At 38.0% G+C, this 15,494-nt stretch overlaps 1 protein-coding gene across 1 annotated transcript in view; it reads right to left on the bottom strand.

Annotated features, from left to right (window-relative positions):
- Positions 1–333: 333 nt before the first annotated feature.
- LOC136838471 (uncharacterized) overlaps positions 334–15,494 on the bottom strand; it is a 42,188-nt gene continuing 27,027 nt past the window's right edge. The window contains exons 2-7 of the mRNA XM_067103421.1: positions 7,314–7,786; positions 6,286–6,382; positions 3,711–4,058; positions 2,274–3,194; positions 1,840–1,894; positions 334–1,039 (exon numbers count right to left, since the gene is read on the bottom strand). Coding sequence (XP_066959522.1) covers positions 978–1,039; positions 1,840–1,894; positions 2,274–3,194; positions 3,711–4,058; positions 6,286–6,382; positions 7,314–7,786 — 1,956 coding nt within the window. The 3' untranslated portion in view covers positions 334–977. The remainder of the gene's footprint in view (positions 1,040–1,839; positions 1,895–2,273; positions 3,195–3,710; positions 4,059–6,285; positions 6,383–7,313; positions 7,787–15,494) is intronic.

Here is a 15,494-nt window from a genome sequence, read left to right as displayed (position 1 = left end):
ATACATGTGTAAAATTAGACTAATATATATATATACAATATATATATATATATATATATATATATATATATAATATATATTATAAATACACTTTTGCCTCGTAGAACAAATATGTTTTTTCAGAACTGTCGTCATAAGGATTGGTGGAAAGAAATATCTAAGATCTAGAACGTAGTTTGTCAAAAATAGCAGATACATTAACAAAAACGATAAAAATAAAAACTCATAATTTTTTACACTGAAATTCCACTAATTATAATATAATATATATATATATATATATATATATATATATATATATATATATATTCATTATCTTTTTATCTATATTTATTCTTACGCATTTAGATTACAAAGTAAAACATTTTCCCTTAGTATTTTACACCGGAAAACTCACATCAGTTTTGCGGCTTTACACTAAACAGTTCACAAGTCAATCACACTTTTCACAAGCAACAACACTTAAATGTAACTGTAAGAGCACATGACTTCCCGTACGCGTCCGTTTCTTTAATTGTCTTCTCAAGCAATCAGTTTACAACTTTTTTATATATACATTCAGCTGAGAGTCAGCAGTCGCATACCTGCAACCGGAAATAATGACACCGCTCTTCTCGCACAGAACACTTTTTCAAGCAATGTTTAGACTCTCTGAGTATGACTATTACCACTCTCTCTGGAGTATGACGTAAATGTTAGTTGTTACCGTGGGTGCATCTTACACAGGATTAGGTATTTGGTAAAACCAACTACCGCTCGACGAGCCAAAAACAGTATTTGCGTTCCTGGTTCCTATGCGCTCGCTACACAAACACAGTTGCGGGCACACTACACTTAAATGTTAAGCGCAGTAAACATTTTTACTAGATTTGCTCTTTCGTATTCTTTAGCCCTTTTTGCAAATGACACTGGCTATCCTTGTTATCTAGATTTCCTCTATTACGAGTTTCTTTTCTTCTTCTTTCATAAGCTGCTCATCATCCTCTAGGCCTATACACCGTCGCTGTTCCTCTTATCCGGCCCGGGGTCCAGATGCGACCTGGAAAGAGTGAGCGAGTTTTATAATGTATTCAAGTTCTTTGAAAGGTTCTGTGACGTTCATTGCCTGTGGAAGTATATTAATGCCTAATCGTTGCGTACTGTATAAGTCTCTTGCTTGTACTTATATTATGACGAAGGTTATGCCCTGGCTATGAGGGGAAAAAAATTAATTAGTCAGGCTAGGGTGAGGTCAACAGAGGAAGGATTTGATCCCCAACGGAGAGACCCTAGGGTGCAATGCTTAAAGACACATTGCAACAGTCAGAGAGAGAGAGAGAGAGAGAGAGAATGTCAGGTAGGTTCTTGAAAATTTCCATCTACATTACGCAAAGAACATTGAAAATTGTATCAGCGATTGCTATAAAATAAAAGAACAAATGTAATAAAATATCAAGATGTGAAAATAGTAATTCTTCAAGGTCACTGGAGAAAAGGCCAGTAAGCCACACTTTGAGTTTAGGATTGACTGTTGTTGAAGTAGACCGATGGGAGTCTGGGGTTTGTACACACTAAAAGAATGGCGTTTCTGAAAACTACGTATTGTGAAATGAGATTTAGCTTGCTTTACAAAGCTGTTCGTTACATAAAAGCCTCCATTTATTTTCTGAGATTATTTTATTTCTTAAACTGAATTATTAGGCTTGTAACCATAAATCCTTCACACTGAAAGAGATGTATCAGGAAATTTTCAAAAGAAATGGCGTGATTCCATAAAAACAAAAGTTATTGCAATTGGTTTAAGGCTACTGTTAGCACCAAGGTCTAGACCTAGGTTAAGGTTAGCACAGTGTAACTTACGTGTCGTTTCTGGAGCGAAAACTGGTCGCAGAATTGGCTGATGTGGTCTTGTTGCCTAAAATGGTACAAAGGTATAAGTCCTCACTAATATACTTTTAAAGGCAATATTTTTTCAACAGTCATTAAAATGGAAAAAGGAATTCCAGTAGAATTTCTGTAATATTTGATTTGAACGAGAAACATTGATATATAATTTCACAGGAAAAGTATAGAATATACCCTTCCATTGTTCTTATTTGCTTTACTATAGCAACTAGTCAGTTTCCCTGCATCATTTTTTTAAAATCCTATTTTCGTCTGTTCAACTGGCAGCAAAGTTATCAGTTACAGGGGCAGGTGAACGATTTCTCAAAACAACAAATTCGAATATGTATTCTTCGTGATTTTACCAGTCAAGAAAACAAGAACGGTTCCATATGTTCGTTAAAACTTACCTTCACCGCTATTCTAGATTCAGAGAATCGGTTGTTAGCAAAAGTTCCCTTTCCACGTGCCCTTACCCCTTGAGAATACTGTGGAGTATTCTTAGCTTTTATTCTGACGGGGTACCCCTGTAAAGGGGGCTGACGCTCTTTGGGAACCAATAACACTCTTCTGTTTCCTCCGTAATGTTCGGGGAATCTCTGATGTCCTGGTAGTGGTCTTGGATGGTTTGAGCTCATATGATGATACTCATGGTAACTCTGGGCAGGTGTAGCATCATAGTCAGTGTTACTTGGTTCTACCTCCTGGTAAGTGATCACGTTTCCCACAGAATCTGATATTTTCGGTTTATCTGTGGGTACGGCTTCTGGAAACATGAAGTTTCTGGTAGATGGTGTGTCGTAAGGCCTGTGGTTCTCAGTTGAAAATTCTGGAAACCTCATGGAAGTCGTTGTTTCAGATGTAAATTCATTTTTTGATAAGTTATCTTCCATGTGCGAGTCATCTAATGAATGGTAGACTTCCGGGTCTTGTCTCTCAGGCGCTCTCGTAGAAGTTGCGAAATATTCTTGCCCCTCCCACTGAGTTCTCCCGGAGGGCGTTGAGTAACCTGACGTAGGGGTAAGCTGAGGCTTTGCAGTCTTCTCCGTGTTGAACTTCTTACTCCACTCTGTACCCCAATTATGGTTCCAAGAATTGGGCCACCTGAAATTTATGTCTGATCCCCATATGTAGTCGTCCTCGCCACTTTCTTCTTCGACCCAATCGTCTTCTTCGGCGTCCCCCCATTTCGTGACTTCAGCCTCCTTCTCTCTGTTGCTGACATCATGATGATCCAGTTCGTTAAAATTCGATGTGATTTTGGTGACAGGGGTCGGCGTTGTTGACCCGTAAGTCCATTTCGTTCCAGATGACGACACTGGAACCCAGGGCTGAAAAGATTGACATGGAAATGTTTACCAGTAAGTACACTTTTCTGTTTCAGATGTCAGAATGGAACACATGGCTGAAAAATAACAGAACGTTGTTATAGCCTAAAAACAGAAACTAGGACTAAAAAGAATTCTGGGGCAATGTGTTCCAGTAAGTCCACTTTAGTGTCAGACACAACTGGAAAATAACATAAGAACATTATTCTAGTCTAAGAAGAGAACCTTTGGACTAAAATGGACTTTGCTGCAATGTTTACCAGTATGTCCACTTTTTGTTTTAGGTGTCAAGAACATAAGAACACTGTTCTCGCCTACGGATAGAAAATAGGCCTAAAAAGAACATGGTTGATTTGTCCTTCCACTTCATCTAACTTAAATGAACGATAAATCAGCAGCTAAAACGAACAAATGATTAATGTCGAGGTGTAATTCCACTTGATTTAGATAACCAAGCAAAAAATAGTGCCGAGTACTGAAGAACAATGCATAATCGCGATCCACCACTGCCAGACGTACCTGGATATTAGCTGGAGACGGCGTAACCGCGAATGAGACAGATGACGAGGAGTATTCGAAGGGCGTGGTGATTTCATCGTCCTCGAAGAGGATGTTGGGAGGGATGGTGTCAGCGTACGGAGGTCCTGCGATGTTGTGAACACTCAGGGTATCCGGAGTTGTCGTTGTGGGTTCTGTCACGGGGAAGGTTGATGGCTGAGGAGGTTCACGGTCTAGGGTAGGTCGATGGGGAGTTGCCGGTCCTCGGAAGCGTGGCCTGACGGCAGTCTGGGAGAAAGGGGTTCTTGGTCGTGTACTATAGACTGGTGGGCGTCTTAGGTTTTGTCTGCCCCTGGGTAATAGTCTGACCTGTAAATGAGGCAAAAGTGAATAATCTATCTGCAGTACAGTTTCATGATTGGATAAATATTCATTATAAGACTGTAAATACTAATTATCTTAGCTAAGAGCTTTTGGGTTTGACGAGAATTCAACACCATTACGTAGACTGAATCTCAAATATAGTGAATAAATTCAGTGCAAAAAAAAAATAAGTATATAGATAACTGAATAATTCTCTCAGCCCTATTCAAAATAAAATATCTTATCCTTTCACATAGGGAGGGAATATCAAAAATTATAAAAAAGATATACTCTTTACAGTATAGTACAAACGATAGCATTTAAGATTTATTTCTATCAGTAACTGTCCTTTAATATTGAAAATGCATAGGAATCAAATGATCAGGGCATGCATATGCATCTCCACGTTTGATGAATAAATGAATTTGTAGATGAATAACGGGAAGAAAAAAGAGAACACGCAAATGAAGGAAACATGGATAGGTTTTCAAACATATTTATAAACCACTATGAGCCACCTCTAGAGTGACATAACTCAAAAATTGCTATTTTTCAGTAGAAGCAATTTAAAGTTTAAAACTCTCTATACTCTCTGTAGTGTGATAGTGACATGTCATGCCCTCTGGCGGTTAGTATTACAAATAAAAAATAAGACGTTTTTAACACAATATGGAACAAAGAACGGGCTATCTGCTGGTATCAGTAACTCAAAAAACACATTTTTTTGAGTTGTGTCATTCTCCTGGCAAATGAGCGAAGTATTTTCAATAAACTTCCCTTTCTTTTGCTCAAACCCATTCAGTGGTAGAACTGCATTTCAGGCCAAGGTCATGTTTCCACAATATGCGTGCACTGATTGCTTTTGGGCCTCACTGTGAACCATTGCTGCTTGTATCAGACGACAAAGGTGTATTGTAAATTAAATATGTTTAATGTTAGGGGACCCGCATGAATCAGTGTATACTTAACGTGTGAAGTTAAATTGTGTATCTTTAAGTACGAAAAAAGCATACTTCATATGACGTATTGGTAGTATACAAATAAACTGCATAGATTCTACTTATGTGTACAACTACTGCACTTAATTAAAGCAAAGCAACAAAGACAAAAAATAAAATAAGAATGAGAACGAGACAAAAAAAAAAATTAGATTGCGCCACTAAACTTTCAATTCGTATTTACGAAAAGAAAATTGCAATGGAGCCTCGCTCTGCAATTGCCAGTGTGATGCTAAAGATGGATGATCACGTAGGAAAAGATTTGGTAAGATGGATTACAGTCCGCAAAACGCTTCCGGTGAAAGACGCTGTGCTGTTTCTCGCGCTGGTCGATAGATCACGATTGCAGTGTTGCCAAACAAAACACTGGCATTGTATTTCCCAGGCTGTGAAAGTAATGGTTGTAGGTCTTCGATGAAGCAGTGAGTGGTGGTGACGATGTTTGAAGTAAACGGGGTGAATGTGAAGTGTTTACTGTCCCACGAGCTGTCAGGTATGTTATTTTGTAAGTACATACGCGCGCGCGCACGCACAAACACACACACACATATATATATGTGTGTGTACGTATATGTATATATATACATATAATTGTAATAATAATAACAATGCCCTCTTAACTTCTCGATGGTCAGATGGATAATATTACCTCGTTCTGATGTTCCGGATGCAGGTTCGAATCCTGCTATGAGCTTCGGAATTTCCTTATTCGGTTCTTTCTTTGGACCTTAGGCTTTATAGAGCCAAGTGCATCTAAAGAGTGTGAAGAAATCGAAGAGTTAAGAGGGTATTGTGATTATTACAATCATATATATATATATATATATATATATATATATATATATATATATATATATATATATATATATATATATATATATATATATATATATAGATGTATATGTATATATAGTTTATGAACATCTCCCTAGCTCGACTTTTCTTTTGGATATTGTTTAATGAAAAATGTTTTTTCATAATAAAACAGATATTCCAGAAACGTCAAAACGACCTTAGACTACTACAGAGAGAGAGAGAGAGAGAGAGAGAGAGAGAGAGAGAGAGAGAGAGAGAGAGAGAATATAGATTTTGCAACCAAGAAACGTCTTTGCTGTTATGCTTCAAGTCTACCGATTGCAATTATAAATCGGAACATGACGACATTATCTATGACCATATAACTCCGATTCTCTCAGTTCCACCTCATTTCTCTCTCTCCCCCCTCAGTGACTCACCCTTCCAAGTGGCCTTCCTGGACGACCTCGACCTCTCACTCGACCTTGGAAGCGTCCGTAAGGTTGACTTCTGGGTCTCAAGGTAGGTCGACGTGACCTGAGGAGAAAAAGATTAGAATGACCTGTTATTTTGCTGGTTCATCAAGCCCATTGTGACCCATTACCGCTTGCATCAGGCTCCTGGCGCCTGTTACAAGTTTCTAAGTATTGTTAGCGATAGATCCTCCCCGTAGGTCACCTATCTAACTACTGACCAGACCAAGTGTTGCTCAACAGTAGAGACGTGGTACGTACTTGTTACATGGTACTATAAATATATTCATAATTTTCTGTTTTATTTACCTGATGATTTAGCCGATCATAACAAAACGAGAAAAAGATCCCTTACTAATATTTAACAGCAAGTGGGTCTACCCTAGCCGTTTTTGCCTTCATGTCCTTTCCATTCCCCTTGTTAATGTACCCATCATCCAGCGAACTTACACAGAAAAATAGTGAAAATGTAAAGTGGAATCTAATCTGGCAACGTTAAGCATCTTCATGAACGAAATTCTGTGCTGATTTTATTCCCACTGATGTAAATATTCCGCTATGTCTTTCTGAGTGCAGATAGAAAAAAAAAGACAATTTTATCAAGTTTTGTTAGGTCATTTGCTTGAGTAAGGTAGAAACATTAGGTTATAACAGTTGTTACAGCAAATAAGGTCCAAACACAGTGATCGGGGAACAAAAATACTAGTTTGACTCTCTCTCTCTCTCTCCCATATATATATATATATATATATATATATATATATATATATATATATATATATATATATATAGAAAGAGAGAGAGAGAGAGAGAGAGAGAGAGAGAGCGCAAGAATTTCTTGTATTTTACGGTTATGTGTAAACAATAAGCTGTAGTAACTCGAAAGACTTTTAGTAATTTTTACCCTCGAGAAAATGAAGGGAACCTTTACAACACATGGAACCCCTCTAGTAAAAAAACAAAGCAAACAAACAAATCAGAAACAATTATCAAACCTCATTCCCGGTACAAGCCTGGACAACCAAGTCAGAGACTCGTCTGTGTCCATTGGGTCACTCTCGAGGTGGTAAGTGTCGCCTCCGTCTGAGTGATGACTGAAGACCTCGCTCTCATCGTCTACAGAAGAGGAGAAAGATGGCGATGGCAGCCTACTCTGTTGAATATCATTCAGGGACGAGGTATATAAGTCATTCATATAAGGAGAATGGTTTGCCTCTTCCGTATTCCTCAGGGCTGCGTCTCTGTGCCTCACTAACGCCAACGTAGGCCTAGGGCGCCTTCTGCGTCCGCTGTGATATGCCTCCGGTACGGGTAGTTCCTCCGGCTCTGTGTCCTGGCTTACGTCTCCTACAGCTAGGAAGTCCTGGTCTTCGTGCTGTTCGAAGGCGTCAGGCTGGGAAGCACTGTCATGGTCCTCTTGGGAAGATCCAGAGGAAACAAGAAGTGACAGCAAGACGACCACAAATAGCTGAAATGAATTAGGAATGTTAGTACATGCAAAAATAAATTTTCGCGAAGAACCGATTCATTGTTGATTTGTGAAAAAATATCCATTCAGTGGGAAATAAAATTAATAACATATGTTCGTTTTTAAATTCAGCTATAACATCACAAGTCAAAAGTAAAAAACCTACAAGGTTTCATTAAGAATTAGTACCTAATATAAGCGCTAGTCTCCAGGTTAACCAGTGATAAGATGAGACCACTATGAACTCAAGCTCTCCCTCTCTCTCTCACACACACATATCTATATATATATATACATATATATATATATATATATATATATATATATATATATATATATATATATATGTATGTATGTATGTAATTGTAATAGCCACAATGCCCTCTTAACTTCTCGAATTCTTTGCGTTTTTTGGATACGCTTGTCAATACAAAGCCTTAAGATCCAAGTGCAAGAAATATGAAGAAATTATGATGACATCATATATGTATATATGTGTGTGTGTGTGTGTGTCATGTTACTCTGGCCAGGATTAGAACTTGAACCTTTTGAGGTTTGAAGTAGAGTGATAATGACCATAACCATTCAGCCATAAAAAGCGATGTAAACTGGTTTCGATTCTGCTAATCAGATTTCCTGGTCAGGGTAGGACTTGTATAAATCCCCTTGGGCGTAAGATACCACAAGGTAAATTGAATTCGATATGAAGAGGTTATTTGTGGCTTTAAAAGTATAATGATGGCATGTTTAGAAGACAGACTAACTCCCCTTCTTCCCAATCACCGTTATGTATGTCTGTCTGTCTCGTTTGTTCCCCTCCCACCTAGTCTTCTCCCTCCGCCCCTTCTCTTCCCTCCTCCCCGGACATCAGCCGATTACTGTGAACCCACTGAATGCAAAGGCAGATGGGACGGGCAACCCAGTGCCCGTAACTAGCCCAAACCCAGAGGAAAGTAGAATAGGAACAAGAAAAAGAGTGAGATAACGCGCAAAGAAAGCAAAGACCTTCACCCTCTCAAAGGTTGGAAGAATATTATGATTTATTAACAGGAACATAAATCATGAGTCATCACTGCATTTACTCTGATCGCACTTCTCAAAGACAACATTAAACAAACCATGAAATTATTGGTAATTATTGGCAATGATGTTTAAAGGAGACGTGACTGGAACGCTAGTTTTTAAAAATATTTCCGTAGGTCGAGAACTGCGGCGAGTAATGTGAGACTACAGTAACAGTACGTCAAGTTTTGGTTGCTACCGATTTGAAACGGAGTTTCTGCACATCGTTATGATGACAGGTGTTTTTCCCACCAGCTTTTGTATTTGCTTCCTTTACTCAGTTTCGCGTAGGTATAACCGATGTCTTGTGACAATATAAACAGCTCAGAGAAACAGCGGCCAGCGTACCTACCATCCTTATGTAAATACATGCGTGCATGCATATTTACATGCCCTTAAAAATACAGGGAAGAAAACATGACATAGCTTTGTACTCATTAAATTTAAACGTTGAAGATAACTTTAGTACTACATTTTAGTGCAACACCCATGTGTCTACATATGAAGCATGGCATCATGGAGATCCCATACGCAATTTTTCTCTCGACACGCGCGTGTACACTCCATAAGCAATAATGCTCAACGAACGCACACACACACACACACACACACAACATCCAACACTATGGAATGGATAATAATAATGATAATAATAATGGTAAGGATAAAATGGGGTCAACTGCCTAATTAGTCGACAGAATAACCGCCACCGTAGCTAACCCGTCATCGCAACTGAACAAGAAATTGAGTTTTCGTGGTTGTTCCAGTGTGGTCTCAGTGGGATGGTCCCAGTGGGATAGTCCCAGGTGTGTACTGACTTTTTAGGGTGAGCGATTACCAAGGAGGTTAGATTACCCTCTTTCTGGATTCTGGCTTCGAACTCAAGTCAGCGACCAGCTATCGAGGAGTCATTAGCCCTCGGCTGTTAATTTTCTAGAGCGAGCGCAGCGGACGGTTACCTACGTCCGCGTAACGAGAGGTACGTAACATTCAGTTATTAGGGTTATGTAAGGTAGTGATTACGTAAAGCATGCGATATTGTGATCATCACAAACGCAGGTGGAGGGCGGGAACGAATTTTGATACGTTTCGCGATATGCGGTTTTTTTTTGACGTTTCGGTTGTAGTAATTTCATTTCATCACCAACACCTACTTTTCTTTGGGTGCTGTGTAATCTCCGATATTACAGTGTTGTATAATTCTGTATTCTTTGAAATCAATTACATGTAATACCTATTTGATACCAGAGTGATAGTTTTATCATTCATTGTAATAGTAGTTTTAGTGACATCGCTCCTGATGCTGCCATATTTAGTCTATAGTTATCGTAATCTATTGTTTACATTATGTAATTTGGGTGCTATTTAGTGTTACCACTGTTATGGTAATAAGAATGTGAGAACAGAAATTATGAAACGTCATGAAAATGACACGTGGAACCATTCACAGGAACCCTAAAATCTGCACGATAACGAAATACATCGTTTCCGTCAAATAAACCACCAGAAATTCATCCAACACTGAGTGAATCTCAGTGACTGGTTGACCGGTCATGCATTAGCTAGTCTCATTTTGATCAGGAGGCGAAAAGCTACAATTCATCGTATCCAGTGGGTGAGTGAGGGATGGGATATTGATGTATGAAATGCGTATTTGCATTCGCATAACGATCTTCAATGCATATGAATGTGTATGTGATATATTTGCGTGTTAATGGAGGTTTGCCTTAGCGCTTAAAGCATGACAGATTTAACCGCGAAATTACAACGGACCTTAAGTGATTTAGACTAGAGGAAGAAACTTACCGTTTCCTGCGGTTCCGATGGTAGGGCTTAGTTTACAGTAAGGAACAAGGGAGTAGAGAGAGAGAGAGAGAGAGAGAGAGAGAGAGAGAGAGAGAGAGAGAGAGGCGGGCTCAGCTAATAGGCAACTACTCTTTAGTCGGATATACTGTAACTGCGTAACTGCATCCTTATGGTGAAGGTACCGTTAAACCTTCCTGAGGATTTTGGTGTTCGTGCAGACAATGGAAGTACAGTGATAAAAGTAATGACAGCGTGCTGACTATGCCATAGAAAAATGAGGTACAAAGGACGTAAATAAAAGTTTACGATATACAGAGCGGTTTTTTATTTTTTTTATAGGAATATTTAATTAGATTTCACCCGCCAAAAGATCTCTAGATGTTCCATATATATATATATATATATATATATATATATATATATATATATATATATATATATATATATATATATTATATGGGAGTAGATTAGTAACTAGTTTCATATGTACTTTTTTTCCATCCACTCGAACCTTCAAATCGTAGAGTAACAAACATACATGGAATTTAATTAATTCAGATATGTTGATAGAATATAATACGTTTCACAGTTTCTCTTTGTTTTGTAAAAGAAGTGAAGGAGGGTGTGAGACTTACAATCTTACTGATGGTGAGTGAAATTGCCTGTAAACGGAAGTTGCTCTTCAGGCGTATACGCGCTATGGGTGGAAGCCACCTTAAACTGAAATAAAGTAGCATTGGACTTAATCAGCACTTGGACAAGTGACCACCAATGTATGCCAGACGCCGTTGGCACAGGAGCTTTGCCACGGGGCCAAACTTTCAACACAAAAGTTAATACTTAGAACAAAACATATTTGTTGTGTCCAGGACCACATCAAAAAAAGATGGTTGAGAGTAAGCCTACTATCCTTGAGACGTAAAAACAATTAAAATTTGATTTGAATTTGCAAGAGACCTGAGGAAGCTGGTGTGAGAGGCATTGTCATAACGAGGCCAGCAGAGTGAACTCTCAAAGATAAACCATTAGAGGGCCTGAATGTACTGGACAGTGCAGAGCCGCAGTAGGTCTAGTGCTACCGGAAGCCAAAGGAGTAAGTGAAGACTGGCAGATATGGATCTAGGGGACAGGTGACCCCAGATCTTCCCAGAAGCGCCGTCTCGCAAGAAACCACAAGAGAACCACAAGGCACAGGCCCCCCAATTTGCATCTTGTAGCACATATGGCTCATGGTGTCTCGCTCAACGGAAGTTTGATAGCTCAGACGCCGTCTAACTGAAGAGGGAAAAAGCAAATTAGCATAGTTCTGATTATTAGCGACGCGTAATTTTGGTCATGTTAAGACTGCCTCTTCGTCGTAATTCAAAGGCTGAGATGGATTTTGTGTCTTCATTTATTTGAATTGTGGCCTAGACACCTCGGCATTGTTAAAGAGCTCCAAATAGTGTCTTAATGAGGCTGAAAATACGTTTTGAAGTGTTGGAGGTTAGTGGTCTTTAAGAAGATGGAGATGAGAACTTAACACTGAATTAGAGCAAAACCTTTTGATATAATCGAATATTTAACTGACACAACATAGTTTTGCTAACGGTTCTCTCAACATAATTGATAGAAGTCGTTGAAATTGATTTGCAACTGCACTCAGCAATGTACGTAACCTTGTCTGAAACTGTCTCAAACCTGTTATTAACTGCAGAGGCATTGAGATGAAAATAAGGCTGATCTGAAGTAGAATAGTTACCAGCTCATTGTTCCAGTGCAGTACTAGAGGAAGATAAAAGATAAATGACAGAGGATAACCCCCCATAAACTCATGATTTTGCTGAGTTGCAGTATCAGGTATGCCTTGAGTATCAAGAAGAAGCTTTTGAGCGTTGCAATTCACTAGGATGAAGTCATTTGTTCGATTCACGGCAAAGGACCAGCGTTCGTCATGAATATTTCATAATGGTTATAGAAAAAATTTTTTAGCTCTTGTAATATCGTCCGGAATTGACAACACTTGTTTACATAGCATTTTCTATTATCCTGACTAACAACAAAATAAGCCGAAGTCCTCCCCCTCCCATTTTGTTATTTAATGCTACGTCGTGTATGATTATTGTGCACGATCGTAAGTATGTCAAACAGAGTGTGGATGACAGCTGCCCGGCGACAATGGGGAGACATTTGTTGGTCTATTTTTCGTCAGTCTTAAATGTTTGCCTTCAAAGCAAAAATCAAAGCAGATTGGTCGAGGTAGCGCTTCTCTCGTCATCATCTGCGTCTACCTTTTTATTTTATTTGAATACTTTATTTTTTCGCTAAAAGAGATCTTGCTCACGCAAACTGAGAATCATACAGCGTTGTGCTTTCCGGGATGCAATGCGCCGGGCCAAAGGCAGAGATTCGTCTGAAATAGGAAGTACTTTGCACTAGAGCCAGGGTGCCTTCACTGTGCTTTCATAGCCCTAGACGACTGTTTACTTTGTCATTATTTGAGACAGTACTTTCATTTTCTTCTTAAACTTTCATTTGCCCAGCTAATTTTGACTCCGTTGGACCATTCCGGGTTAGGCCTATCAACACTCGTAAAAAATATCCCGAAAGCAAAGTATATCAACTAACATTCCAAGTTACGTACCTCCAAACCCTACTCTGGTGATCACATTGACAACTTGCATCAAGCTGAAATTATAGGCATTATAATGTGCATTTGACACTATTGGTTCTCTTCTCTCTCTCTCTCTCTCTCTCTCTCTCACACACACACACCCATACACATACACATACACACACACACACAGTAGCGCTCCAGCATGCTCATTTTAATGCGACATATATGTATTATTGTGATGTCAAGCCAACCACTCTTTTTCACGTAAGAGGAAATCATCCCCTTATGTTGGAGGTTGGTGGTTCAAGAACATATGATATGGGTCGGGTGAGCTAAGTTAAGGGGAGAGGAGGTGTTCATGCTCTCAAGGGTGCAGCCTCACTGCGAAAGGTATAAATAACATTTGGTTAAAAATATGCGGTTAAAACAAGTTAAATATAATTGCAGCAATATTTCATTCACATTTTACACTCAGTTACTTGATGTAGAAGTAGAGACTAAATTTAACAAGCTGAACTACGTTACATGCACTCATGTACAGTACAAGACAGGATAGTTTAGAAAATAAAGGGCATTCAGCTTTGCATATATATATATATATATATATATATATAGCATATATATATATATATATATATATATATAAAAAATCAAATAGTGCCACATATATCATTTAACATCAGCTCACTATACCCAGAGTAACTTACACCAGCAGGATTCAAACCATTGCTCGGTTTTAGATTACGACTGTGATATGCATACGCGCTCACAAACGCGCGCGTATCACTTTCTAGGCGGTGCTAAAGTGGCTTGTTATCTGGCGTCACCTACTCCAGGTGCTAGTATAAACACCGTATGGTAAATGTAAAGTAGAGGCCGCAAGAAGATATCCTTTATTAATATATGACCACCACACATAGAAATGGGCGTATATAATACTGATCCCGGAGGGCTAGTTTGCCAAACGCAAGGTCCCAGGAGCTTCCGCCATGTTTAGTACTAGCACCCTAGGAGTAGGTGACGCTCAAATAAGAAGCCAAAGCAGCACCAAATACACTTTGTTTGAGATTCATAAAACGACGTGATATCACGTTAACAGTTATTCATATTCTCAGACATGTTAATACAAAGAGAAATGTTTAAACTCCTGGATTTTTTCTCGCATGTTGTACCTTTGTCTGTTTATCGTGAGAAATTAATTAAAAAATATAATTATTCATTAATCGTATGAAATTATAATTGTTTCAAGCTTAGATAAAACACGGTTAAATGTATATATTTGCTACAACGGATCACTCCTTTATTTTCCTCAGAGGTGACCAGAAAAATGGCGTATCTCAGCATGACGTCAGCGAATGACAAGACGTTAAAAGGATTTGGACTCAGCTGACAGTGAGATCTGCTGACGCAGAACTTGGAACTTCTCTGATCTACCACAATCCCACGTCCTCGTCCACTGACCGGTATCGTTCTTCATGAGAGAAAAAGGACACGCCCTTTGAAACGAAGTTAAATGACAGTTGATAATAAAGGTAATATATATATATATATATATATATATATATATATATATAGGAGAGTATATATATATATATATATATATATATATATATATATGTGTGTCTGTGTATATATACATATGTATATAGACATATATATTATACACATATATGTATATATTATATATATATATATATATATATATATATATATATATATTTAAATATATATAATATACATATATATATTGTAATAATTTGCTGACTTGATTAAGAGAAGCCTTGTAGGACAACTAATTATTTACTGTCCTCAATATAAATTAAGTAAAAACATTGGTAATTTTTATATACAGTATTTATTATCTCGGCAACTACGTTGGAAGGAAGTTACATATTCATCCTTGTCACCTCTAATAAGTGTTCGTTTTTGGATGAATGTAATTTGTCACCATGGAAGCAATATCCTCATTATTCATCAAAAAAATATTGACTACCCTCTAAGAAGAAATATACGATGAATAAAAAATAAAAATAGTAAAAGAGATAAAAATTTCCTTGTTTTTGAGAAAATTGATATCACTGTAAAAAGGTTTTATGATTGTGTCTTTTTTACAGATTCCCAATCAGGAAAGACGAGCAGAAGAGTAAGTACGCTATTATTTATGAAATCTAAATGGCAGTAATTTCATATAATTATATATATATATATATATATATATATATATATATATATATATATATATAT

This window comes from Macrobrachium rosenbergii, chromosome 5, assembly GCF_040412425.1.
Source record: "Macrobrachium rosenbergii isolate ZJJX-2024 chromosome 5, ASM4041242v1, whole genome shotgun sequence".
In the NCBI taxonomy this organism is placed as follows: domain Eukaryota; kingdom Metazoa; phylum Arthropoda; class Malacostraca; order Decapoda; family Palaemonidae; genus Macrobrachium; species Macrobrachium rosenbergii.
Note: the sequence above shows the minus strand (reverse complement) of the source record. Positions and strands in the feature narration are given on the sequence as shown.